The sequence below is a fragment of the Neodiprion virginianus genome, chromosome 5 (assembly GCF_021901495.1).
Source record: "Neodiprion virginianus isolate iyNeoVirg1 chromosome 5, iyNeoVirg1.1, whole genome shotgun sequence".
In the NCBI taxonomy this organism is placed as follows: Eukaryota; Metazoa; Arthropoda; class Insecta; order Hymenoptera; family Diprionidae; genus Neodiprion; species Neodiprion virginianus.
Genome location: NC_060881.1, coordinates 6,288,717 through 6,314,255, shown reverse-complemented (window position 1 = coordinate 6,314,255; position 25,539 = coordinate 6,288,717). Strand labels below are relative to the sequence as shown.

Genomic DNA, 25,539 nt, shown 5'->3' with positions numbered 1-25,539 from the left:
TTTCGACATTTTTCAGCTGGTGCTTTTTCGCTCGCCATTTCTCTCCTGTTGGTCCCACGCTCCTTTCGCTGCGTTTTCTGAGTTCCTGGGGGTCCAATTGGTCGGGAAAGGGTCATACGAATCAATTCTGAGACGAAAGATTTTTCGGTCAAAAAAAAAGGAAGGTTAACCCCTTTGTATTTTTGGTGAAAATTTTCGCGATTTTGAAAAGTGCTGGAATAAATTCTTTCTGGCACTAGTCCGACGTAATTTTGGGAGAGAAATCGATTGGGTGCAGTCCCAATAGGCTGCGATCAACGGATCAAAAGTTACAGCCAAAAAACGAGAACCTGTGTTTTCGACATTTTTCAGCTGGTGCTTTTTCGCTCGCCATTTCTCTCCTGTTGGTCCCACGCTCCTTTCGCTGCGTTTTCTGAGTTCCTGGGGGTCCAATTGGTCGGGAAAGGGTCATACGAATCAATTCTGAGACGAAAGATTTTTCGGTCAAAAAAAAAGGAAGGTTAACCCCTTTGTATTTTTGGTGAAAATTTTCGCGATTTTGAAAAGTGCTGGAATAAATTCTTTCTGGCACTAGTCCGACGTAATTTTGGGAGAGAAATCGATTGGGTGCAGTCCCAATAGGCTGCGATCAACGGATCAAAAGTTACAGCCAAAAAACGAGAACCTGTGTTTTCGACATTTTTCAGCTGGTGCTTTTTCGCTCGCCATTTCTCTCCTGTTGGTCCCACGCTCCTTTCGCTGCGTTTTCTGAGTTCCTGGGGGTCCAATTGGTCGGGAAAGGGTCATACGAATCAATTCTGAGACGAAAGATTTTTCGGTCAAAAAAAAAGGAAGGTTAACCCCTTTGTATTTTTGGTGAAAATTTTCGCGATTTTGAAAAGTGCTGGAATAAATTCTTTCTGGCACTAGTCCGACGTAATTTTGGGAGAGAAATCGATTGGGTGCAGTCCCAATAGGCTGCGATCAACGGATCAAAAGTTACAGCCAAAAAACGAGAACCTGTGTTTTCGACATTTTTCAGCTGGTGCTTTTTCGCTCGCCCTTCCTCTCCTGTTGGTCTCACGCTCTTTCCGCTGCGTTTTCTGAGTTCCAGGGGGTCCAATTGGTCGGGAAAGGGTCATTCGAATCGAATCCGAGACCAAAAATTTTCGGCTCCAAAAATCAAGAAAAAGTAAGGCTAACCCCTTTGCATTTTTGATGAAAATTTCCGCAATTTCGAAAAGTGACCGTTCTCAATCTCACCGATGGTACGATTGACATTCCAGCAGAAGATATTCTAATGTAACATTCACAGATCCATCTATACTGCTGATCAAGTAACCCATTTTAATTTAGTGCATCTAGTATCAGCGGTTTGTCCTAATTATCGATGAAGAATTTGGATTATCGTAAGAGAGATTCTTAAGTCGAGCCACTCGTACTTATCTTAACGTATCGTCGTTCAGTTCTTGGTACCGGCTAATTGATCCTTTATGAAAGCTAATACAGGGAACCGTTGTCGGTGTGTACGTGACTTTTGTTTGAAATACCTATCGAGAATCGAACCGAGATATTTTACACTACCAAGTAAGCTCGATGGTTGCATTCAGACTGATTTCATCACACCGCAGTATCATACTCTTATCTGAAGGCATACCATTAACATAAAAGCTGAATAGATAATCTCAGTTTTAATGTAATTTACCGAAAGTATTCAGTGGTACTATTTTTTTCCCTATGTATTATTAGTGCTAACGGGGGAAAAGAATTATTGCGATTTACAGGTTCAAAAGAATGAATCAAAGCGAGCCGGATCGTATTGTACGGATTTTTGTATTGTACGATGATAAATATCTTTATATTTTGGATCGAAATTATATATTCTCAACTTTTCACACGTCCCACTTCGAATTCCGTTCAATAGGTACACGTGACTGAATAAATTATATGTAAATAAGTTATTTATTTATTTGTTTATAATAAATAATTTAATGAGCTTCACATTCCAGTGAGCATTAAGCTTCAAATATGATGAAACCAGTTGCTTTCAGAATTCATTCACATATACCTTATGTACCGCTGTTATCAAAAGTTGAAACTACAAACAACCGACTGAACGAGATGGAGTGAATAAAAATGACACAAATTGAGATATCTGTTATGGATTTTCAATACCGCAATATTTTTTTGTTGTGATTTGCAGTTTCTGTCATCCAAGTACACGAGAATAAGTTGATACTAGTGAGGATCCAATATTATGAACTTGTCCCTGAAATGATACAAAAAATAAACAATCGGTGGTCCAATGATTGGAGTCGTAGAAATTACAGCTATTTTCTTCGATTCACTCCAGAAAAAGATGGTATTGTATGAGTTGGTCTTCTCAATCGAGTCGATCCTCCAGTTACTAAAAGGATATGTAGTTACATAATACATTATGCATATTTCGGTACAAATGACATGGGAAATTATCACCAGTTTTAAATAATGAGATGGTAGAAATAATTACAATGTTTTTTTATGAAACAGTGATATACATATGTATATACATATGGATATAATTCATACATATATGTATATATATATATTCTATAATAAATCTCATCCGTGATACACATTCCTATACTAAAATTATTTACAGAATAGATCGACATATTTTTTGTTCAAAAATTTGATCTAGTTTGGTCACGGTTTCTTTTTGTTTTCATTCTGTAAGGGCCAATACTCAAGGCGGATTCAAGTCGTGAATATGGAATAGCGTTTGGGAAATGCGGAAATCGTCGTAAAAACAATCGCGCATATTTAATATATAATTGATCGTGGTCTATTGTCAAATACACTATTACCTTTGTTAAAAACTGCATTACCGGTTATAGTTTTTGCATGTAATACAAATTTGTCGACTAGCATTTCGATTCAGCGAAAATTTCCACGAGACTTCCAAGAGTTTCAAACGGGGAATGAACGGACTTGAATGCCTCATTGTATTGGTCCCGGAGTGTCGAGACGATTTTTTGACTTTCGTTAAAAATGAATACTTTTATTATTTCAAATTGTACGTATAAATAATACGTATACGTATTTATATAATGCCTATACATTAGATATAATCGATGAATTAGATTAGTTTCCCTTGTACGTATTCCACGTTCATCATCTGCAAAACGTTTAACGCAGGATCACAGTCATGTATGGATATCATACTATTTGGAAATATTCACAATCGCTTCGGATTCTCGACGCCCAACTTCCCGCCACCCTGCTCGAAATTTGGAAATATCACTCTGTCGAATCCACGAATAGTGATTTCTCCATCCGACGACGGTAGTTTCTTTTTCGTCAAACGAAACCTGAAAGGGCCTCAAATTCCCAGCCTTCTCCCTCTTCGGTCTATTTATAAAAGTTCGTCACTGTTCCCGTAACTTTCGGACATTAACTCGGTGGCATTTGGAGTGATAAAATCGCCCGCAGGAGGACGATAAGTGAAATGACGAAGAAGCGATGGACCTGCGGAACCTCCGCCGAACCCGCAGGCAAATTTCGCGCCTGGTCGTTCATAACGTCGCTGGAAATTGCCGCGCTGTTCGGTTCGGCCGAAGGGCAACTCAATTGCGGGCTGCTCGTGTTGTTCATTGCGGATTCTCGGGCGCACCGACTGGCGTGATGGGCGTAACAAGCTGCGTACGATATCGCGTGGGGTATGTAGCTCTGGTCCATGCTTCCGGAGAACAGCGTCGTCGCCAAAGGGCCGATGGCGAAAACGGGCACGTCCTCACCTCCGTGGGTCGCCCAGGCGCGCGGCACTCCGGCGGTCTGCGAATAAATTTCAAGGATCAGGCCGATTGATTGGCATTGGAAACAATGAAAAGCTACGAAGGTATGAATATATGGTACGGTCTGGATGGATCCTCGATGTGAAGTGGAGTAACCGTGGGCGAAAATTGATAGGATCCTACGTTATGGTATTGAAAATGTGATTCGAGCAAATACTAACGCCTAGAGACTGGCAGCCCAGATTTCAACAGAGTACCGATAGAAGCCTATCCGTAGGTAACTTTTTTAGAGATCATTAATTAGCAGTTACAGTCAGATCGAATTCACTTTTGAATCACTATTTACACTTATTGATTTCTAGTAGTGATTGGACAGAGAAATATTACAATTAAAATGAACTAAAGTTCACTTTGTATCCTTAGATTTTAGGCAGTGGTGCTTTTCTTACGGCATTGCGGGCAACAAATTTCATGCAAGACAAAAACTTCTGAGAGCTTTTTGCGATTAATAAAAAATCTCGCGGACAATGAAGTGAGGACAACATGAAAACATCATTGATCGAAATTTGACGCCCAAGTTCTATCGTTCTCTAACTTAAATCATGTACATGCAATATAAGTGTACATGACTTGGGACTATTTGCGATGACGTTTTCTCGCGAAATTCCGTAAAACTGTAGCGTTTGTATCAACTCATATTAGTATTTTGTAAATCCCGTCGAAATTTCGAGAAGAAAATATAATAGAGCTAGGTTTTCATCTCGCGGAATTTAGAGGAAAGGTCTTCTCGATTCTGAATAAATTTTCAGGGCTCTTTTTCCACTTGCTGGGCTCTCAGGAATATAGAATTGACAGTATAACATCTTACGGTCAACAGCCCATAAAATATACTAAGTAGTATAGGTAACTTGAGCAACCTAACTGATTTTCCAGGAATTGCAAACTGTTTTGGGAGTCATTTCAGAGGGTATTTCAAGAGTTACGGTTGTTGATTAACACTAGTCACCGGATTTCTCTTCGTGACTGTTGGTCCGTGTACCACGTCGTATATACACGAAAATTAAGATGCCTCGAAACTGTGATGTTGTATCAAATATGTAAGATGTCTTATGCTATGGTCAGCGGGCACAATCTAGTTCAAACGTAATTTATATTCCGGAAGGGTAATCGAGGTACAAAGCTGTCATTAATAATGCGGGCGCATAAACTTTTCGCCAATGTATATCCACCATCGATATAATAATCAAATTGCTACTAGCTCATTTCTCATAGCTTTGTTATACAGGCACGTATGCATCTAATTTGCAATCGTATTTGACTCCAGGAACCTTCCGGTAACGCCAAGAGAATAACCTTACCAGCTCGATATCGACAAGGTTGAAGGATCCAATATGAGTTATCGCGATTCCACCATCTGGCGGAAAATTCAATATCACGCTCGAAGAGTACCGTATCTAATTATAAAAGTCCTTATGTTATATATTTATTTAATTTTTCACCCTGTTCTTGTTGCGCAATAAAACTCGGCTAACTTGCACAAAGTTTCCTTCGCTTCATCCTTTTTACGATCCTGATTACCTTAATTACTCATAATGTTCATTCCCACCGTTTCTTCACGATTCAATAGATCCGGGAGTAATTTAGTCTAGATCTTTTTTCTGTGATATGTAAATAACTATTGAACCCATTTTTCGTTCTTTTGCCGATTAGTTTGGGGGTAAAAAAAATTTCAACCAGTGTATGATAAAACTATAGTATAACTGTAAACATAAGCGGAGGATAGGAATTCGGGAATTCGAATATAGAACGATGCCAGGGAAAGATTCATGTGGTTCTTCTCACCTGAATCGAATCCTTTCCAGCCTCGCGAAGGACCGCTCTAGGCTCAGTGTGCCCAGGTCCGTTACTGTACAAAAGAGTTGTGTAAGGCTTGCCGTCGAGGTCCGATACCTTGCTGTCTGAACCTGCGAAACAAAACAGAGTCATAATCAGCTCCGATGTCACGACGTTTTTCAAAATCAGAAAATTCGGGTAAAAATATACGCAGTAGAGAGGATTGGGTCGAATCGCGTGACGAGAAGTCGAACGATATTTAATAGCTGATTGCGAGAGGAGTTTCGTATATAATAGGTGACATCGTGGCGACGCATTTACGATCACAGATACCTAATACCTACTTATTCGCAGACATAAGGTACAGGTATAACGTCCTCCACAGCAATAAAGAATAATCGCGTGTCTTTGGTCGACGCGACGTGAAATTACCCTGCAGAAATTACAGGGATCAGTGATAAAAATAGCGGGTTTGATTTAGTACGAAGCAATATAAGGTAGCCTGCACTGACTTCGATCAAAAGCTGAGCTGAAAATTAACATCGCGAAATACGCTGTACGAGAAATGAATGCCGGTGTTTCATATCGTGGAGGGTAGAAAAATTTTCAACATTTTTTAATCACCTTCCATATTGCTACAAGGTAAAGTATGTAAAAATAACAGCGAAGTTTCATTAAGAAATTCTAAACGTTTGAAATCCCTCGGCCAAGTTCCGGTGGAAAAGAAATTTCCCGAGTGATGGTGCACAGCGCGTACCAAGTTATCAACGATTCTGCAGAGCATTATAAGTTAAGAATTCAAAGAGAGTACCGTAATAAACTTGTTTGAATTAGTATCTCCAGATCCATATAACTTACTGGCTTCAAGGTGATAATTAACGCCTCAGGTTACCTAACGACGTTATACTCCGCTATTCTGAAGCCTGTACTCAAGCTCAATAAAATCTCGCTAGAGACTCAATAATTCAAGGAGCGCTGCTATGAATAGGTAAATAATAAACCCTGTGAGAGTACTTGGGCGAAGATAAGCACTCAACTAAGTAGAAACATAGTGGACTGATGTCAGAGATATACGAGCTAAATCACCATTGGGAAAACAGCTGTAGGGAGCGGAGATTAGTTCGTGGATTTCAAACTAGCTTCGGTTTGCGACACTCGGATTATTCTATCGTGTTTGCAGTATGTTGCGGTGGTAAGAGGAACGGTAAGATTCTCACGACTTTTGTAACGAACATGGTAATTACAACGGGCTTTGAATGAATTCTTAATTTCAGGACAACGGCGTGAAACAATTCGCACAAATTATTTACCGAAAGCAGGGACTACGTGAAGCCGGCTAAAAAAATGTTTCGGATAAGATGCAGTTATACGTGGTAGAAAGTTGAAGAAAGTGAGCCAAGTTTAATTATATACGCCTAACAAAGAAAGTTTTTAACAAGAAAGTAATTTTCCGACATTATTCTTAACACTGTGGAGCCAACCGAGCGTTGGATAATTTGCATGAAAATCTGACACTCGAAACAACATTTAAATGCTTTTAGTTTTACGCAAGTTAATGCCAAGGTCCAAGTCTTTTCACGCCCTTGTTTCAGCTCGTTACCGCGTCCCAAACCTGTGACGGTATATATATATGTATATGTATGTATACGGATATCACACATAACACATATCGTCGTCCTCGTAAAGCTGTGGTAAACATACCTGTGATATCAACGAGGCGAAAAATCCCGAGGAGATAAAAAGCCCGCCGGAAGCTGCGGGGTTTCGGGCAAGAAAACGCTCGGACGTGTAGGTAAACCGCAAATGGTGCTACCTGAGTGAAAGTGATCAGGATTTCTTTCTCCCGGCGGGACTTTTTACTCGACGAACCGGTAGCGTCCTGATCGTTGCACGGCTCGCAGGACGCCGGTGAACATCCGGTCTGCACTCCGTTTTATAACCGAATAGACCCTGCTGTGAGTAAGCAGAGAGTCGAACAGAACTAATTCCCACACCCCTGGTTCATTCCGGTGTTTAGGGTGGTTTACGGTAGCTCGCGGAGTGAAACGACGGTTGCCGCGCGTATCACGTTGGATTAATTAAGTCATTTCACGCTCTGCTTCGTCCAATGACAAGATTAAAGACCCGGCATGGAATTGACACTCTTGGGAAACATCTGGGGCATCCTTCAAGCTGCAGGGACGGGCAGATGAACCGAAAGTCCACGGATGCTGTTCGAAAATCGCTTCCGAACGGACAAAGCTATAAGGTTACATATATACGTATACGCCAATTGGAAGGGCTCTTCCTGTCGGGTGTTTGTTGGTTACATAGTAGACATGCACACGGGCAACGACGGAGACGTTAATCAATTATTCAAATGGCTACTGACGCTTCGACAAAGGTCCCGCTGAGTCTCGACGACGCAAAGAGATCCGAAACTATTCTGGAAGTGTCGAAGTTTCCACCGAAGTGATTGTCCGTCCAAGGGTTTCGACAAATTGATCGATTGGTTGGCCTCGATGCGAGATTTCGCTTTGAAAGTTTACTTCCTTCCCCCCCCCCCCCCCTCCCCCACCTCTTTCCCCATCTTTCTTGAGACTTTCGACGAGATTGAACACGAAATTATTCGTCATGGCCGAGCTAAGATATCCCCGTTGATCCAGGCATCGGGATTCGAAGCGTTATTGAATCCCCGATTGGCGAAAACGCTTGACTGACTGACGAGTAAGTGAAAAGAATTAGAATTGGTAAAACGTTCGATATCCCTGAAAGTATTAATTTCCAACATTATTCCGCGGGTGCCGTGAATTTAAGGGGGATTGAATTGTGCCCGACTCGTATAAACCGTTCTCATTATATTCAATTTTCTATTATGAATTATTCTGAAAACACCGAATCTATCGACAGCATGCAGATTATTGCATTAAAAAAGCAATTCGTTTATCTGAATTTCGATTTTTATTCAAAACTTTCGAGATTATGCAAAAATTTCTCGAATCAAACTTTGTGGCAAAAATATGTAAGGACTATAAAATACTAAGTGAAAGTCAATGTTAATTTGTGCACCTGAGAAAATTGCGTGGAATAGGCATGGGTGAAATTGTTGAATAAAACAGTGCACCGTTCATTTGAAAACCTTTCAAGTTGATTAAACCCTTCCAGTGTCTTCTCGCGAATGGTACTAAAAAGTAAAACATCTTACAGTAAAATTCATCTCAAGTCAGCGCGTTAGAGACTGCAGGCAACGAAACATGGACGTGTACGTATAACTCTGTATGGGTATATCTATCTATCCGGTACCGAGTATGCTCAACGTGACGACGCGACGAGGCGAATCGTTGGAACTTCCGTACGTGCCTCAACTTCAAAATGGATTTACCTATAAAGCCGTAGATACAGCACACAAAGTCGCTCCTCAAAAGTCCGGAGTAGGTATATAACGAATTCACCGTCCCCGAAGTGGAAATACCCATATACATGTACCATACACGAGGCGAAGATATCCACACTTGAACGGTGAGATGGTCGTCGAAGTGGAAGCCGGTGAATTGTTTTGGCGTACCGTAGAAGAAGAGGCTAATTGAACGAGATCCCGTTCCTGACGAAAGTTCTTCTTCTATTTTTTCTTTTTCTTTTTTTTTTTTTTTTGTAGTGGTTCGGACGAATTCGGACCCCTTTGGCAAAGTGGTCAGCATTCGAAAGGAGAGCGATTCCCTTTCCTGAAAGAGTATCGTCCTTAACCTCGTTCGCGGTACGTGAAGTGATGAAATAAAATCGAAGAAGAAGGAAAAGGGGGGGGGGGGGGAGGGAGAAGGGAGAGAAACGTGAAACGTTGGAATATCGCGTCGCTGGTTTATAGTTGCAGTGAACTCTCGAGGACGTCTGGACCTGGCGCAGCGACTCGAGTTGCCTCGAACCAAGTAAAAAGGTGCAATTCGGTCTATCACTCCAAGTGGTTCCCCGGGACGAGGTGAACCCCGTACGTCGTGTCTACGTATAGGTATACATGCGCGTATACATATGACGATAAAAATTTTGCAACCTCTATTTACATTTACGATGTGGAACTCGGGATTCGATTTACCGGAGGCGAGAGGCGATCTGCGAACTCCCACCCTATAGAAGAGCCCCGTATACACGTATGTCGAGCAGATTGAATCTCATTGAATTATGGCGGCGGCAGGGCGGCGTGCACGTGTATCCATAGAAAAGCGGATAGAGTCTGTATATAGGGCTCGTGTCTACTAACCTAGGATCGGGTTGCCCCGGTGAGTAGCCAACCCTCCGAGAGTCAGTACGTGGGAGTGGTCCGCTGTCACGAGCAGGAGCGTTTCTGAGAGGTCAACTTCGTCCATGACCGCCCGAACTGCCTCCTCCAGCGCCAGGGTCTCGTCCAAGGCCCGATAAGCGTTGTTGTAGTGATGGGCGTGATCGATCCTGCCACCTTGTCAAAATCATTATTACTTATAAACATGACCGAAAACGCGACCGAGGAGGTCCGATCTCTGACAAATTATACCTACGACCGTGTCTTTCGATCCTTTTGAAAGAAAAACACTCAATGTATTATCACTAACGATAACTTACGTATAACGCACAGATTTTCAGTACGTACGATTCGAGGTAAACAATGAATATCTGTATCAAGCTACGGGTCGCTGAGCATAAATAAATTGGCTATAATTATGCATAACGGCTTCGACATACTCATCACCAAGCCATATATTGATTATACGTTAAATAGCCGATGTACCACAATCGAGGTATAACATTCGTAAATATATTCTCATTATTCACGGGCCGTCTATTGCCTTTACATTTTAATACGCAGTGTTTCTTTTTCCTTGGTACCCTTGTAGAAAGGCTGAACCCCTTAAAATCACAATGTTTAAGCGCCCTCGAATATCAGTTTGGTTTGGAAAGGGACGGTATCAGAATAAATTCTAGTAAATGGGGCAAATTATTTTCTTGATGAAGTTCTATTTCTTATACGGTTCTACTGCATTCGACTAAAAAGTTGGATGAAGTTTGAAACTTATGAAAGTTAGGCCAGAATCTCAACATTATAACGATGATACGTGAGATGTTAGTCCTATAAGAGATCAGCAGACGAGACGAAATATTGTTAAGCGGTTTTATGATGTTATAATTGCGATCTTGAACAAGTTGAAAATTTATTAATTTACTGTACAAGCAAGCCACCGGAAAATAAAGAGAAAATTATAAGGAGAAAGAGATGATGGGGAAAGAAGAAAAATTTCCTTAGCCGATAAAACACTTTCCAACAAAAGCTCGTATTACAAGACAGTCACCTTAGTGTATAGTGTACAATGTATATTAACACAGCTCCCGGATTGAGGGAAGCTGGTTCTTTGTAAAGAAAAACCGAAGCGTCATCGATAGTCGCTTATAATTCCGTCGTTTTGTGAACATCGGTTGTTCTGTATTTTACTTAAAAATGGGAAGAAGGCGTGTTTACTTTGAAATAATTAACTGCAATCAGCTAGATTCAACGAAGTTCAATATTATATAAGAATAACATTATCTCTCACTGTAAAGCGTAACGAAAAAAATTCAAACCTACAAATTTTATATGCAGAACTAGAAATATTACTCACAACAGGTTAATTAAAAACATTATGATTAAAACTCCAAGAAACCGTCGTTCGTACTACTCTGTCAAATTAAATAGCTTATTCTGCTGGTATAAAGTAAAGAATACTTTATAAATTGCAGCAGCTGAATTTTTTTTCTCACTGCAAACACGCCACATACACAAAATTGCTGTAGGTAAATGGAATTAATAATCTTGAGTTTAATTAAAATGTATACGTGACCGTCATTGAAGAGATTTTCATAAAATTCAACCATAACCAAAATATATGCCATATCTATTAAAATAGGACTGACAGTAGGAAAAAAAAATCAAAAAACAGAGAAATGACGTGATTTTTCTGAAGTTATCAGCAACTGAATATTTCGAATTGAAGCTTCCAGTCTTTTACTGATATTATTATTAAATGTTGACCAGGGATTCTCTTTGAAAAAAAAGAGACAATCAACTCTGAACTAACTTCTCGAACTCTGATTCTATTATCGTTTTTGTTCCGTGACGTTTTACTGGATCGTACGGCCGTTAAATCCCCTTATCAAGATAAAACAACTGACATTCGACCGTGTTCCGACAACGAACCTTGTATTTTCCATGCCTTGTACCCAGCTGTCGAGATATTCTACACCCGCTACGAGATAACAATACAAGCCGACGGTACGCTAATGGTAACAAGATTAATACAATAACCGTAATTAAACCTGATAAAACATAGTTAAGTGCGGTACTTGAGTACTGAACAAACCTTGGCGACAATCGCGTTTAATTTCACTCGAGAATTAAAGTAACAAGCAATGTCTCTCCGCCTCTTCCCTTTGCTTACCTTCGACAAACAGAAAGAATCCCTCCGGATTTTTCATCAGTATACGCAGTGCCTTCAAAGTCATTTCGGTAAGCGACGGATCGCCTGTACCATTTGTGTTTCGGTCGACGTCGAAATCCATGTGCGAGTAGGCGAACAAACCTGAAGAGGAGAAAAAAGAATCATAGACATTGTGACATCGAAAACGAACCGCAACGTGCAAAATACACTGTAATAAAAACAGAAAATAAATAAAAAAAAAAAAAAAACTCTGTCAATTCATTTCCGACGATAAAAAACAAGCTGCGTCTCGTAAATCTTTCCTAAATATATCTGCACAGTGTGAACCTACTCCGGAAAGCTCAACGCAGCTATAAGGTGCACAATGTTGATACTTTCCCGCAGATTTCCTCCGCATTGATACCGAGCTTTTGAAACGTAGCTCATGCAGGTCTAGCTAACGGGCAAAATCCTTCGTGGCTTTTTTTCGTTGATGTTTGAATGACTCGATTTAACGCGGATCAGAGCACAGCAACGTATAAATGCGGCCCTTGTCGCACCGAGGGAATTTAACCCGGCACGTTATTACGCCGATGGTTTACGTAGGTATGTCTGTACAGAATCGTCTGTGTATTGAACGCGAGGGTCGTCAGGTGAGGAGAAATAAAGGCAAGAGTTGGCGGAGGCGAATGAAATACACGGTAGTAACTCATTTCAGTAGGAAAAATAACAGTGTAGGATATAACCGCAAAGAGCGTTGCACGGTGGCGTTGCCACGCAGAGTTGGGACGATCGCGAAGGAATTATCGCAGAGCTTTGTATTCCTGTTAAGCTGCAGCCACGGCCGCGTTCAGCTTGGTTAGAAGAATATTTGAGCAAGATTGAAAGGTGGGTAAGTAGAGATGGGCGCTGCTGGTTGAGGCGCGAGTACCCCTAATACGCCACTGAACTATTTTCGTTGTGAAAAGTTGGCTAAGCGAAAGCTCGTTACAGTGCATGAAGTTTCCGGCGTGCAAGCTCCGCATCTGGGTACTCGGCACGTATCAGGTGCCGCGATAGCGCACGTTCATTAGTGTCCGTAACTTCCGTTTCCGGTCTAATCGCAAGACTGGGTGGGGGGTGAAAATTTCGTAAGATCAAAAAGTCGACTGGTCGAAAACCCGAAATTTTCTAGATACGAACTTTAAAACAACGAATGATCAGCGTACCGAAGTTGGGATTTTCGCTAAATCACCCAGTAGAATAACCGTTTTCCCGAAAGTTCATTTAACCGAACACTCTCTTGTTCGGAAAAGGATTTTCAGAACAGTCGGCACTCCGAATGACCAAAGCACAGAATGTGGAGGTACAGAAGAACGAAAGTTCCGAAAGTAAAAACTGAGAGTGGCTAATACTTCGAACAGCCGCAAAACCGAAAAAATTTCTCGTCGAACGTCAAAGTTCGGAAGGAGCAAAATTACGATCTGCAAAATGCAGAAGGCCCAGAAAGCCGAAAGGCTGCAATACGGTTGTCACAGTTACGTAAACTTATGCTAGATGACACTATATACCGGCCATCAGATACGTGTGGCGTTGGAGAAAATATACGAGTTCCGACATCATCCAGCCTTCCGGCATTTTGGCCATTCTGTCTTTAGCGGGTTTTGGGATTTCGACCTGTGGAGTCTTTGGTCAGTCGTTATTGATAAATTCAGATTCGTAAATTTTCGACACAGGCATGAGTCTGAGATTTGAAAAGTCAACTTTTTGACTCTTCGGTATTTTCGCAAAATTTATTTATACATTTTGGCGTTCTCAATTTTTATTTTTCCACAAGTCATCTTATCGTATTTACGGTCTTTCTAAGTTTTTAACCGTCGATAGTTTAACTTTTGGGATTTCATCCCGTCGAATATGTGGTCTTTCGCATTTTTGTACCCCACCCCACAGATCAGAAACAGGTGAGATGACATCGCGAACGGAAAACGGTGTTGGTATCTCGTTGTTGTTATCATTGTCATTACTATTGAAAGGCTGGAAACTACGCCCGGAATTTCAACCCGAACTGACAGCTCAATGGCTCGTCCGACGTCCCTGACGGACGCAAAACTCGACGTCGACTATGTATATGCGCCCGAAATACGGCCGGACCGCAAACGGCTCTCACTACTTGCAGCGTGCGCTTCGGCTGCCTGTCTGACTGCAGCGCGATACTCGTCACTGTAGGTTGTACGTTGTACTCTTCGTACTTGGCGCAACAACGCTCACAATCACTTTTGCTGACGGTTATACGCACAGCTGGGAATAACCGGCCTCTCGACTAAACACGCTGGAATTTTATCCAGTGACTGGAAGCCAGCCACCGCAACGCGGGGACGGCTGCAGTGGTGAACTAAACCGGACAAGCCGGCTGTCTGATTCTCGTAAATCACAAACCACTGCCTGGCGTAGGTGTGTTTGACTACAAACGAACGTACATTTTGTCTCCACACCGTGGAAAACCGGCGATTAATGTGTTATTGAAGGGATGACAGAATTCAAAAAACTGATCCATACTGCAATCGGTTTTGCAGTCTCAGCCAGCATTTAATTTTTATTCAGTTAGTCAATGCACCGATACGAATGTCGAATTTGAATTACGAAATGTATCGAAGTTGTTAGATTTGTCGTATTCAAGATTCTCCGACTTCCCCTGATTATAAAAACTCCCCGAAATTCTCAGAGATTTTTCGATCTCATCCGCAAATCCGATTACTTGTTGTCTTGACCGTTCGTACTCCGAAGAATATACAAGGGAGGAATCGAAACGTCAACTCACCAAGCAAGTGCTTGACCTTGCGAGGGTCAACGTTTTCCAGTTGTTCCTTGTTCCACACGTATTCGGCGTCGATGTTGCGAAGGCGACGCTCGCGTGACCATTCCTCGATCAGGTTTCGGCCGTCGAGTCGGCGACCCTCCTTCTCAGGTTCCTCAGGATCCATGGCAACCTTGGGTACGAAGTGCCTTCTTCCCCCGCCCAGCAGAACCTGCACAATAAAACACACGCGAGGCTAGCTACAGGCTGCGATACAGGCTTATTGTTCAGCGGCAAAGGGTCTTGTGCGGTTTGTTTTTTTGCCGTTTTTACTTCGCTCTTCGATCGATCAATCACTCACGCGGTTGACGTCGATTTTCAAAGGTTCTACCGAGAAAATATAATGCGTATCAATATATCACGCTTTAGGTAATACGTATGGCATACATTCAACAGCGCGAAAAGTCCTTCAAATCCATACGCGTATACTTGGTATCGTGGCGAGGATTTATCATTATATAACGTATTTAGTTGTATGCGAAATGCGATATCTGACAACCGTCCCTCGCGCACGCGATATCTAGATTTATCGATGGACTTTTTTTCACGGTTTTTTCTTTATTTAAGTTTTCAGAATTCTACATCTGCAATGAATTTATTGACGATGCTGGGGTTTTACCACGCCGAAGTTTGCTGTGGTATTACAATAATATTTTCAAGTCAAATAAGTCAATCGCAGAGAAATTTTCCCATAATTGGTTCGTGTGCAAGTAGGTTATTCCTTTGGATGCAGATTAACTTTTTATTCGATACACAACCTAATCGCGCGAGACAGAATTAGAAAAAAAAAATACGAAAGGGTATCAAAAACACCTGAGACACATGACGGTGAAAAGTTTTTTGAACAGGGATTCTTAAGCAGTTACTTTTATTTGGAAATAATTTTTCCAGTGTCATTGACGAATAAAATATCTGACTATTCTTTCTGCGTTTCTTCTTCTTTTCTACTTTCGATCTTCGATCAGTGGCGATGAAATTAATAGATGTGAAACGTAAAAGTAACAATTAAAAAAAAAGCAACAATTCTTCAGAAGTCACTAATTTTATGTTACTTTTCAACAAGAAATAACTTGGGCATATAACGTGGATGACTCAATGATCAATTAAGCATAACGTATGAGCTTAATTGACACAATTCTTTCGCTCGGATGAACGCCTAAAGCGGCGAGTTCGGTGGACTTCCCGTAATTTTTCGGTATACAGGCGTCGTTCAATCACAGTTTCAGGTCTCGTGAGAGAAATAAAAATAAATGGAGCGGGTACAGCTGTAGCTCAGTATCCATGCAGCAGACTTACGTTAATGTTACGGCCAGGCTCGTCCTCGAGAAATTGTCGAGCAATGTCCTTACAGGAGCGTCTCGCAGCCGGTGGAACCTTGCCGTCATCCTCCCAATAGCGACTGGACGCGTGGCTGAACAACGCCGCTGGCGTCGCGTGCGTCACTCTCGTCGTCGTCACTACGCCGGTTGACTTTCCTGCGAAGGCACGAACAAGACTGATCAGGAATCGCGGAGCGTAAAATAAAATTCAGAAATCACCAGCGTCCACGCTATAATATATACATTAATCGAGATTTAATCGCGCCAAGCCGTATAGCCGCGGGACGGCGCCACTTTCGACGATCCGTGACGTCAAAAGAGCTCCGGCCAATCACAGGCGACGTTTCACTAGCCGCGCGAAATTCGAAATGAGCGAATGTCGAACGAAGAGATTCGTTTCGAAAAGCGCCGTTCGTGGCTGTGACAAATAATCATTTTATCGATGAATAATTACGCAGGATGTGGTGCACAGCGTTATAGACTACAGGGCAGAATTCCGTACGAAAATGCTTGCATATTATATACAACGCAGTTTTTTCGTGGCTTGGTTTATAATTAAATTTACGAAGCGTATAGAAAGAATAATTGATTTCTCTCGTCGAAGGCTCGCGATGCATACGTGTGGATATATCCCCGTTCATCATGGTCTGTGGAATTCAATTATTAACAAAAGGAGGAAAAAAGAACCCTTAGCATAAAAGAAAATGAAAAAAAAGTGTCACCGTTCATAACCGGGCGTTGAAGCTGACCCGAGGAAGCGTATTTCATCAAACAAAGAGACTCAATTTCCTCTGATATATCCCGCACAACGTTGCCCTGTTTTCTCAGTTTCTTTTCGTTCTTCATTCCCTCCTTCCTTTCTCTCTCCCTCTCCTCCTCTTTGTATGACAGAACATTAGCTGATATACATTACCCACGTACATATGCAACTATATGATTGTTCATCATAATGTACAAAAAATAAATCGCAATTAATTTAATCTCTCTTTCTTCCTCTCTCTACCCTTTCTTAACTTTCTTAGTAGCTGTTTCTCGTCTTTTTTTCACAGATATTCTTTCCCTTTGACCGGTCCAGACTTACCAGCTATCCGTCGCGTTGTTGTGAAATGGAAACCGCCTTCTCCAAGCTTCTCAGAATTTCTCAATCCATCGACCAAAGCTGAAGTTCGTATTAAAAAACTAAAATTTGGTTACTAAAGCTGGAAACCGCAGTAAATCGCTGAGGTTAAAGTATAGATTAGTGAAGAAAAATGATTACGCGAGAGACTTGAGCTTCGATCTTTGATCAAGCAATCTGTTCCGCAGCATTCTGGAGAGGCAGTTCAATCACGGTTCCATCTTCTCGTCTGATAGAAAATGTGCAGGCATGCAAAATTGCAACTTCCGAAAGAAGAATTTTCCCATGCATGGAATGCGAGGGAGCCATCTCTTTCCTGCTCCATCTGGATTAATCGTTTGGGGTTAAATTGGTTTCATCGAGTAGCATTCATCCGTTACATTCATTGGATAGAACCGACACCCGGTACGCGAAGAGTTATCAACGGTATTGAAATGGTCGTGTAGACTCAAGCTGACCTGTTTTCTCTTTTATCCGCATTCGACCTCTGTTAGAACCACCTTTCCGGCCAATGATTTCCATTCATCAAAAGAACCGCCCTCCTATGATTTACTCTTCTTTTTTCTTGGATGAGTTAATTAGCTTTTTCAAGATCCACTCTCTTCGAATTTTCTCGAGGAAAGAGCTATCAGCACGTTATTATACCTTGTGTAATATTTCATCAAACCTGTTTTGCTCCCTCCCAAGTTTACCGATCGTCAACAGTTACCATGAAGGGCTGTCAAAGCTTTGAAGATCACCGAAAATTATCACGGAAAATATCTAAAAACTCATCGTTTTCAAATGAAAATGAAAACACCTGCAATCTCTGACGAAATTTCAAAGTTTAGGGTCGTCCTGCGATAGTAAAATTGACTTCGGCGCGAGACTAAAACTCGGAACGATCTAGTATAACGTTCGAACGACATTTCGTGGACCGGTTCAACGCCGTAAACCAGACTATTTAGACCAGAGAATGGGTAACTGAAAAATTATCGTCCCACGATAACCAAACGCTGACTTCGGATAAGGCCGGTGTTGAAACTGAGGGTCCTTTGGCCGGCCGTTCGACCATTTTATCGCTAAGATCTGGGGTCTCGTTTCTCACAGGCGTACACGAATGTGCGCGTATATATACGCGTCGACGTATACTTGACCAAACATTGTATCGGGATACACATTATTCACCGTTGAACTCGTTGTCAGTTTGCACAATCATTTCGTAAACAGATCCCGACGAATGAAAATTCGGCAAAATCGCAGCGATCAGATTGTCCGTTTTAGATGCCTGTTATACACATTCGTAAAAATGATCGTAAAATTCAACAGCTATGACCGGTAGTGAGATCTCCGGCGAGTTAAGTTATCCCTGCACGCGAGCGGATAAAATACGTGAAAATCAGAACAAATTTTGACATTTTATAAACAGAGTGTATCAATTATTTATAAAGTCACAACTAGCCCGACGCGTTTTTATAGCTACTTTAGGGGCAGACAGAGGGAAAGAAAGACTCACTGCGAAGCGTGCGGGCGTGTTTGCCGCCCTTGATATAAAATAGCGTAACGGTGGCTATAAAAATTTATACACCGTGACCTCGGGGGTTGAATATTATATTCGAAAAAAAAGTGCGCGTCTGGATTAGCGTCGTGAAGCGTGTTTTTCCCAAGCCTAGAACCGTTCGAATTTCGAACCTCCGATCACGTGTCCATAATTCGCGCAGTTAATTACCTGCAGCCTTATCCCTTCGGATCAGAATTTCCTGGGTAATGGGGTAGCGAAAGGGGGATTTCACCCGACTAATATCATCACGAAATTGTGCGAGTATAGTTTATGCCTGGAGATTAGCGAAATTTTCCTTCTAAAATCAATGTGCCCTATGTACCCGGAGTTCTGGGACAGGGCTGTTATTTCATTCATCGAGTAAGTTTCTTTTTCCACCCTGCAACTCGCGAATATATCTCTGGATCGTATTAGAGCTTTGCCAATTATCCAGACGTGTGTGCAAGGTGCAATGATTGTGACCTTGTTTCGCATATTATTTATTATTTTACGAACAATCTGTGCTTTCCGTATTATATTTTTTTTTTTTTTAAATTCTGTATGGTTATTTTGTTCTTATTTTTTTTTTTTCTTTTTTTTTAATCTTCCCTTTGTTGTTTTTTCACACCCGTGTAAATATTTTCTTACGAGGGTTGACCTTTGTTTAATATCGAAAACTAGCCACTGCTGGAGGTTTACGAGAGAAAGGTTGAAAGAAATTGCGATTTGGGAAGGAAAAAACTGAGACGTATTTTTCTCTTTTGAATGGGGATATTGGGGAGTAAAAAATTTTACGGAAGGTAAGACCGCTCGCGTGTAACATAATACGTTTATTGATTACATGCGTCTATTATATACACGAGCGAAATACTTTCAGTTTCGTGAAAAGAAGGAGAGTTTAAAGTAAAAATAAAACTCGGAAAAAGGCGAACAATTCAATTCTACCCAAGACGAGCTTTCTGGAGCTCACTTTCGGAGGGTATCTCTGTTTTCAAGCAATTCCTTCGATCACTCAATATAAACTCGATTTTTGGGGAATCTCAATCGAATCTTACGCTTAGCTAAAGGACGATATACGCATACATACAACAGAATTCTGATCGGATAGCGAAAGGTGAATCCGAGACGAAATGCGTATCCGGTGAAAGGATACGGCCGGGATGAATTTTAGCTGTGCACACGAAGGATGAAAAAATCGAGGGGAACGGATGGCTGGGAAATGACATTTTCTCGACGTACATCGGTCAAAAAGTAAAGATGTCACTCAGAGGAGGGACGATGCAGAGCTTTAAAAACTGGGAAAAAAGTCTTATTCGCCTAATAATTTAAACCCGATTGAAAGCCAACGTGCATCTTGTGAAGGCTGACTGCACAAAAGCCGTATATTATGGCCGCGAGGAGCGTGAAAAAATTCCTAAAGCAAATGGCATTGAATTTTTAAAAGGAACGTCTTCTTTGCCGCGAATATTTAGGCGGACGAAAGAGCCTCGCGGCATTAAATTTTGCTTCCCATTAAGCCCGCCACCCCCTTCGCTTCATTCTTGTACCGCGATGAAAAATTTACAAGTGTATACTAGAATTACCGTTCAAGCTTATATTCTCCTTATTCAACGGTCTTACGGAGCGGTAGGAAGTGAATTCACGTTCAGAAATTTCGAAACAAAGAGCTTACAAATAAGACCAGAAACAAAACGCCGGGAGTATTTTCATGTATACTTACCAAGATTCCCTGCAACGATCGACCCTCAAAACGTGGAGACACAAGGCCGAGCTTTACGGTCCCCGGTTTAATCGCCGCGAATTTGAAAGAAGCTTGAAAAATTTGTGAGTTGAAAACCCCGGAACAAGGAATAAAAAAAAGTAAGCAAAGAAGAGAAAAATTCGTCCAAGGGAGAAAGGGACGATAAATTTAAAGGCCGCGAATGTCGGACTTTTAATACCCTCGAGTGGTATATTATCGTTATAATTAGTAGCCAGCTGATTCATTACCAAATTGTAAAGTATTTCCCTAAAGTCACAGCGGCACATGGCGGTGCTGCTCGTTCAGCTACCGACCGGAAAATTATTTCCACACGGTAAAACTGCACCAATTTTCAAACGCGTCATGTCCAGGGAGCTTTTTCTCACCAGAATTCCAACAAGAATTCAACAGCGCGTAGAACGAGTTGCTTAGAGTGAAATGCGACGCGATATTGCGAGCAATTTGGGAGCCGTGGTCGGAGGCGAAAGGAGTAGATTCGCGGATAGATAAAAGGGGATGCTGCGGGGCCGGAAAGCCGAGGGCGAAGGCGGGGGCGGGGAACCCGAGCTAACGTTCCCGTGCAATTAATCAACCAGGCAATCAATCTTAATGAGCCGAGCGGTCGTGCAACCAACCAAGAAGAGCTTGCGTCTCGGCATATGTGAGACCCGCACGCCACACTCTGCGGGTCTCTGGAACTTCGGAGTAAAACTGCGGTTTTAGTCGCTCTCACGGAACAGATCTATCCTCCGTATCCAAGAGCGATGGGAAAGTGAAGGAATTCGAAAGTGGGTCTGGAGCCTGGAGAATTCGGTCGGGTTTATCTCTCACCGAGATCCTTCGATTCAGCCGTATTTATCACGTCAGTGATGGACGCCTTTTACCCCGCGAAGATCAATCCGAACTGCGACCTGATCAGGGATCGAATAAACTCTTCGATTCGACCCTCACTTTTCGCATAACATTTTTCATTTTACGGTATAACGACGAAAATGTCGCTCGAGACTTCTTGACCCAAGTTTTTTTTTAGTGCCAACTTCGCATTGGAATCCATCGAAGATTTATAAGAATTTGTAAAATTTCATGCGTTTCGAAAAGCTTTGTGACGATACTTTAAAGAATTTATAGAATTTTATCGGATTTTATAAAAGTCGATACAATGTTTGAGGGTTTTTTTTCTCCCTATTCTTCTTCTTCTTCTTCTTCTTCTTCTTTGTTTTCTTCTCTTTTACAACTCAAAAGATAGTACGAGAAAACTTTTAAGAACATCGTAAGGTTTAACGATAATTTGTGGATTTAATCCAAACTTAATACATAAGAATTCAATATAAAAAAAAGAGACAAAATTCGACTCGGAAACTTGAAAGAATAATTTACGATATTCGATAAAATTATTTAAGCTTTGGTGAAAACTTTTAAAGAATTTATAGGATTTCAAGCGATTTCATAAAAGTTGACATTATTTCGTGACGTTCTGTATAGGCAAAATTTAGAAAACATTTCATGCGAAAATCTGATGAGATTGATGGCTCAGGCCTGAGCGGTGAATATTGACGCCTAAAAAATTCTGCAAAACCGCACAAGCTCGTGATTGGCTTCGACAAGGAACCGGCTTGTGGCCGAATATCGAATACTTGAAATTCCCAATCCATCATCAGCTGAAAAACAGCACACCACGAAAAATTCAGTCGCCCCAGAGCGTAGGTAGTTTCTTATAGCACGTGAATCTCTGAACCTGTTCACACACACAAGCACGAAAGTTCTATTAGGAAATAATTGTCCCATAGAGGCCGAGGAAGATTCTTAATAAAAGACTGGAATCGCCCTCGAGTGGAACAATTTAAAACAATAATCGTAGACACGCAAAAACAATCCTCGAGTCTGTTCGAGGCTTGAGCATAAAATATTTTTTGAAAAACGGCGTAGTTCAGATCGGAACCTTTATATTTTCCTAACTTGCTTACATCTCCTTTGCGTTAAACGCGGGTTGGAAAACCGATTGACGCGTTTATACCGATGAGCAAAGGTTTCTTCACCTGTGTACCTACCAACCGTATTTTTCACTTCAAAAAAGACGTCGGAAAAATGCAGATCAAACTCCAGCGTCGTCAGCCCCTCGATTCCCAGAGTAAATATGGTAAAAATTTTCTCTCATCGCGGTCTTTGATTCACCCTTCGAATCCGCTATGAAATGGTAACAACGATAACCGTTCACGCGCACGCTTTTAAAAGAAGCAAACCCCAATCGACTTCAATAATTCTTTGTCTCGGATACAAATTTCCAGAATCCACCCGCTTTTTCACCAGTCCGTTCGTCTTCGCCTCGTCAAAACTATCGTGGCCTCACCTTGCTGCTGGGCCCAGCTGATCAGCGACGGTACCTTCGCGTTGTGGCTTGAGAAGCAGTTCTCGAATCTTGCAGAGGAATCGAGTCCGACGGTTTCGTAGTTGGCCTTAACACCGCAAAGCAGGGCAGTTGCGCAGGCCGAAGACTCGCCGACCTGAGCGTCCATGTTGTAGGTCTGAAACACGTAAAATAACGAAGAAAAATGTTTAGAAGTAAAGAAATGAGGAAAGAGAAAGCTCAGGGTACCTATATTTGGGGAATTCCATGCGAACCCAACCGTTCCTCGGACCTTCACGATTTTTCATTTTGTTTAAAATTTTGTTTCTCCACTTCTCCCAACTCTGAAACAGTAGCCTAAATATGTTTAGATTTTTCATTCAACCGGTTAATCATTAATAAGTAGGTATTGAGAGTGATTTTAAGTAGTAGCTTTTTTAAAATTCTCGAAAGAACTTCAAAAACTGTATTTCCTTTTCCAATCATTACAAGACCGAGCCTATGACAGGTCCATTTTTTTCTTTTTTTTAGTACTTTTAATTTTTTGATTAATTAAAAAGTTGCTTAAACGGTCTGAAAAGTCCCCAAAAATTCACAGAGCTTTTGTTTTCCACATAGAAGATTTCTCGACCGGTTTCATACTTTGATAGAAAATTTTCATAAAAATTCGCAGATAAAATCAAAGATCCGACCAATTCGTCTGCCATTTTTCGAACTTGTTTAATTATACGCGTATTCATAAAAAAAAAAACATTGGCACACGTTATACTTGTATTTAAAAAAAAATGGGAAGAATAGACCTGTAATGGGCTTAGTCTTGAAATGCTTGGAATAGAATAAACAATTTCTGAGAATTTTGTTAGAGTTAAAAAAAATCATTTTCAACATCACACTAAATATTTATAAACAATTGAGCAGTTGAATAAAAAATCTGAAAAAATTCGGAGTACTGTTTCAGATTTGGGACAATTCCGATGAAATCCTGAAACAAAATTATCGAAAGTGGTGGGGGACAAACGTTGGTCGGAATCGCATGGAATTCCCATGCATATACATTATTATACATATATTCATGTTCTCAAGGATTTCGGTGACAGTTCCAAGTGACAAGAAACGAATTTCGCTCCTGCAGTTATATTCTCGGCCCTGAAGTTACATCTAGGTAGATAAAAAATACCGTTTTCCGCGGGGGGCGGAGCGCGAATTATGGATAAAACTGTCAGAGATGAATGAAATCCGCGTCGAGAAACTTGACTTATTGCAGTTGGTCACCGGGGTTCGAGTTTCCCGTGGCGGGCCATAAAACTGCAGATTATGATAATCTCCGGGTCGTTTTAGAGCCGCGGTTATAGGTGAATACTAGATTCAGAGTCGCGGGCATGACTCGAGAAACCGGGGTTAAATCTTTTCCGCGTTATTGAATTTAGCCGGGTGTGTTCTGCTGACGCCTTTGATGCTCGGAGCAGATTTCGGAGCTCTCAAACATCGAGTATAAGAGGTGTACGTAAAACGCCTGAAAAAGCCGTCAGGACCACTCGTCATTATCGTAACACGGAAGGAGCGACTGTCAACGTCGATCGGGAAACTCTGTAGCTCCTGCCATCTTTCGCGCTTTATCCCTTATCCCTTTTGGATCGAAAAAGTCATTCGCCGATACGGGTATGCATACCCGTTAAGAAAAGATACGGATTTACAACACTGGGGAATATGAAGCGATTTTTCGCGAGCTCCTCGTACAGCTTGTGACATAAATTTGATTCGTTGTTTCGCCAATTGTGTCGTACCGTTTGTTACTTTTTTTTCTGAGTGTTCTGTGAACTCCTGATAATATTTTACAATTTTTTTTTTTGTTTTTCACATATGATTAAATTAGTTGAATCTTGTAGATGTGACGTTAAAAATTAAATTCTTAAAAGTATTTTAAAACCTTACGAACCTTGGCACAAAATTTTCAAACTACCTTATGAAAATTTCCTTCGTCCCTCATAGAAGCATCCGCAAATTAATTTGATAAATAAGAAAAAAAAAAAAAAACAAGGAACCACAGGTGCGAGTAGTCGGTACTGCGGAATAAAAGTACGCATGATCTACAGGCATTAAAACTTGTTTGAAATGAATTTATATTTATACTAATTTATTCCTCGGAATAAGTTCGTATTTACTATACCATGAAACAGAGCGGACGGTATGGTAAGGGTTGATTCATGCGGTACGCAACTAATGCAGTGAAATATATATGCACACCCACAGGCCGCGGGTGATGGTCTAGAAACTGTAATATTATTATAACGAATGGCGGATGTCGTGCGCATGCATAATCGCTTGTTTATGAAGAGAAACTTCACCAAGAACGCCGCGCGTTTCTGTTTTATGTATCGTATACAATAGACATGTATATATTTTCACGGAACACATCGTTCTGATAACAACTTATCGCGATGGTGAATTTTCCGCGTGTTGCAGGGTGTGTTAATTAAGCGGGGGAGGTAGGGTAACGTCTTGGACGGTCTAAAGTCATATTTCCAGGAGTTTTGTATAAAGAAAATGAAAATGTTTGGTGACATTTCAATCTGAGTGCTTTATTGTTTATAGTTTATATGCGCCATGCCTCCTTTCAATGAAAAAATTCTCAAGTATTCTTCAAACTATAAATAATAATGCCTTCAAATTCAAATTGCTCCGAGTG

General features: G+C 41.2%; 1 protein-coding gene across 2 annotated transcripts in view; it reads right to left on the bottom strand.

Annotated features, from left to right (window-relative positions):
• Positions 1-1,810: 1,810 nt before the first annotated feature.
• Positions 1,811-25,539, bottom strand: part of LOC124305321 (alkaline phosphatase-like) — a 236,204-nt gene continuing 212,475 nt past the window's right edge. For both annotated transcript variants that reach the window (XM_046764612.1, XM_046764611.1), the window contains 7 exons: positions 22,857-23,031; positions 16,110-16,288; positions 14,778-14,985; positions 12,002-12,142; positions 9,817-10,011; positions 5,595-5,716; positions 1,811-3,792 (listed from right to left, as the gene is read on the bottom strand). In XM_046764612.1, the coding sequence (XP_046620568.1) occupies positions 3,412-3,792; positions 5,595-5,716; positions 9,817-10,011; positions 12,002-12,142; positions 14,778-14,985; positions 16,110-16,288; positions 22,857-23,031 (1,401 nt within the window). In that variant the 3' untranslated portion in view covers positions 1,811-3,411. The remainder of the gene's footprint in view (positions 3,793-5,594; positions 5,717-9,816; positions 10,012-12,001; positions 12,143-14,777; positions 14,986-16,109; positions 16,289-22,856; positions 23,032-25,539) is intronic.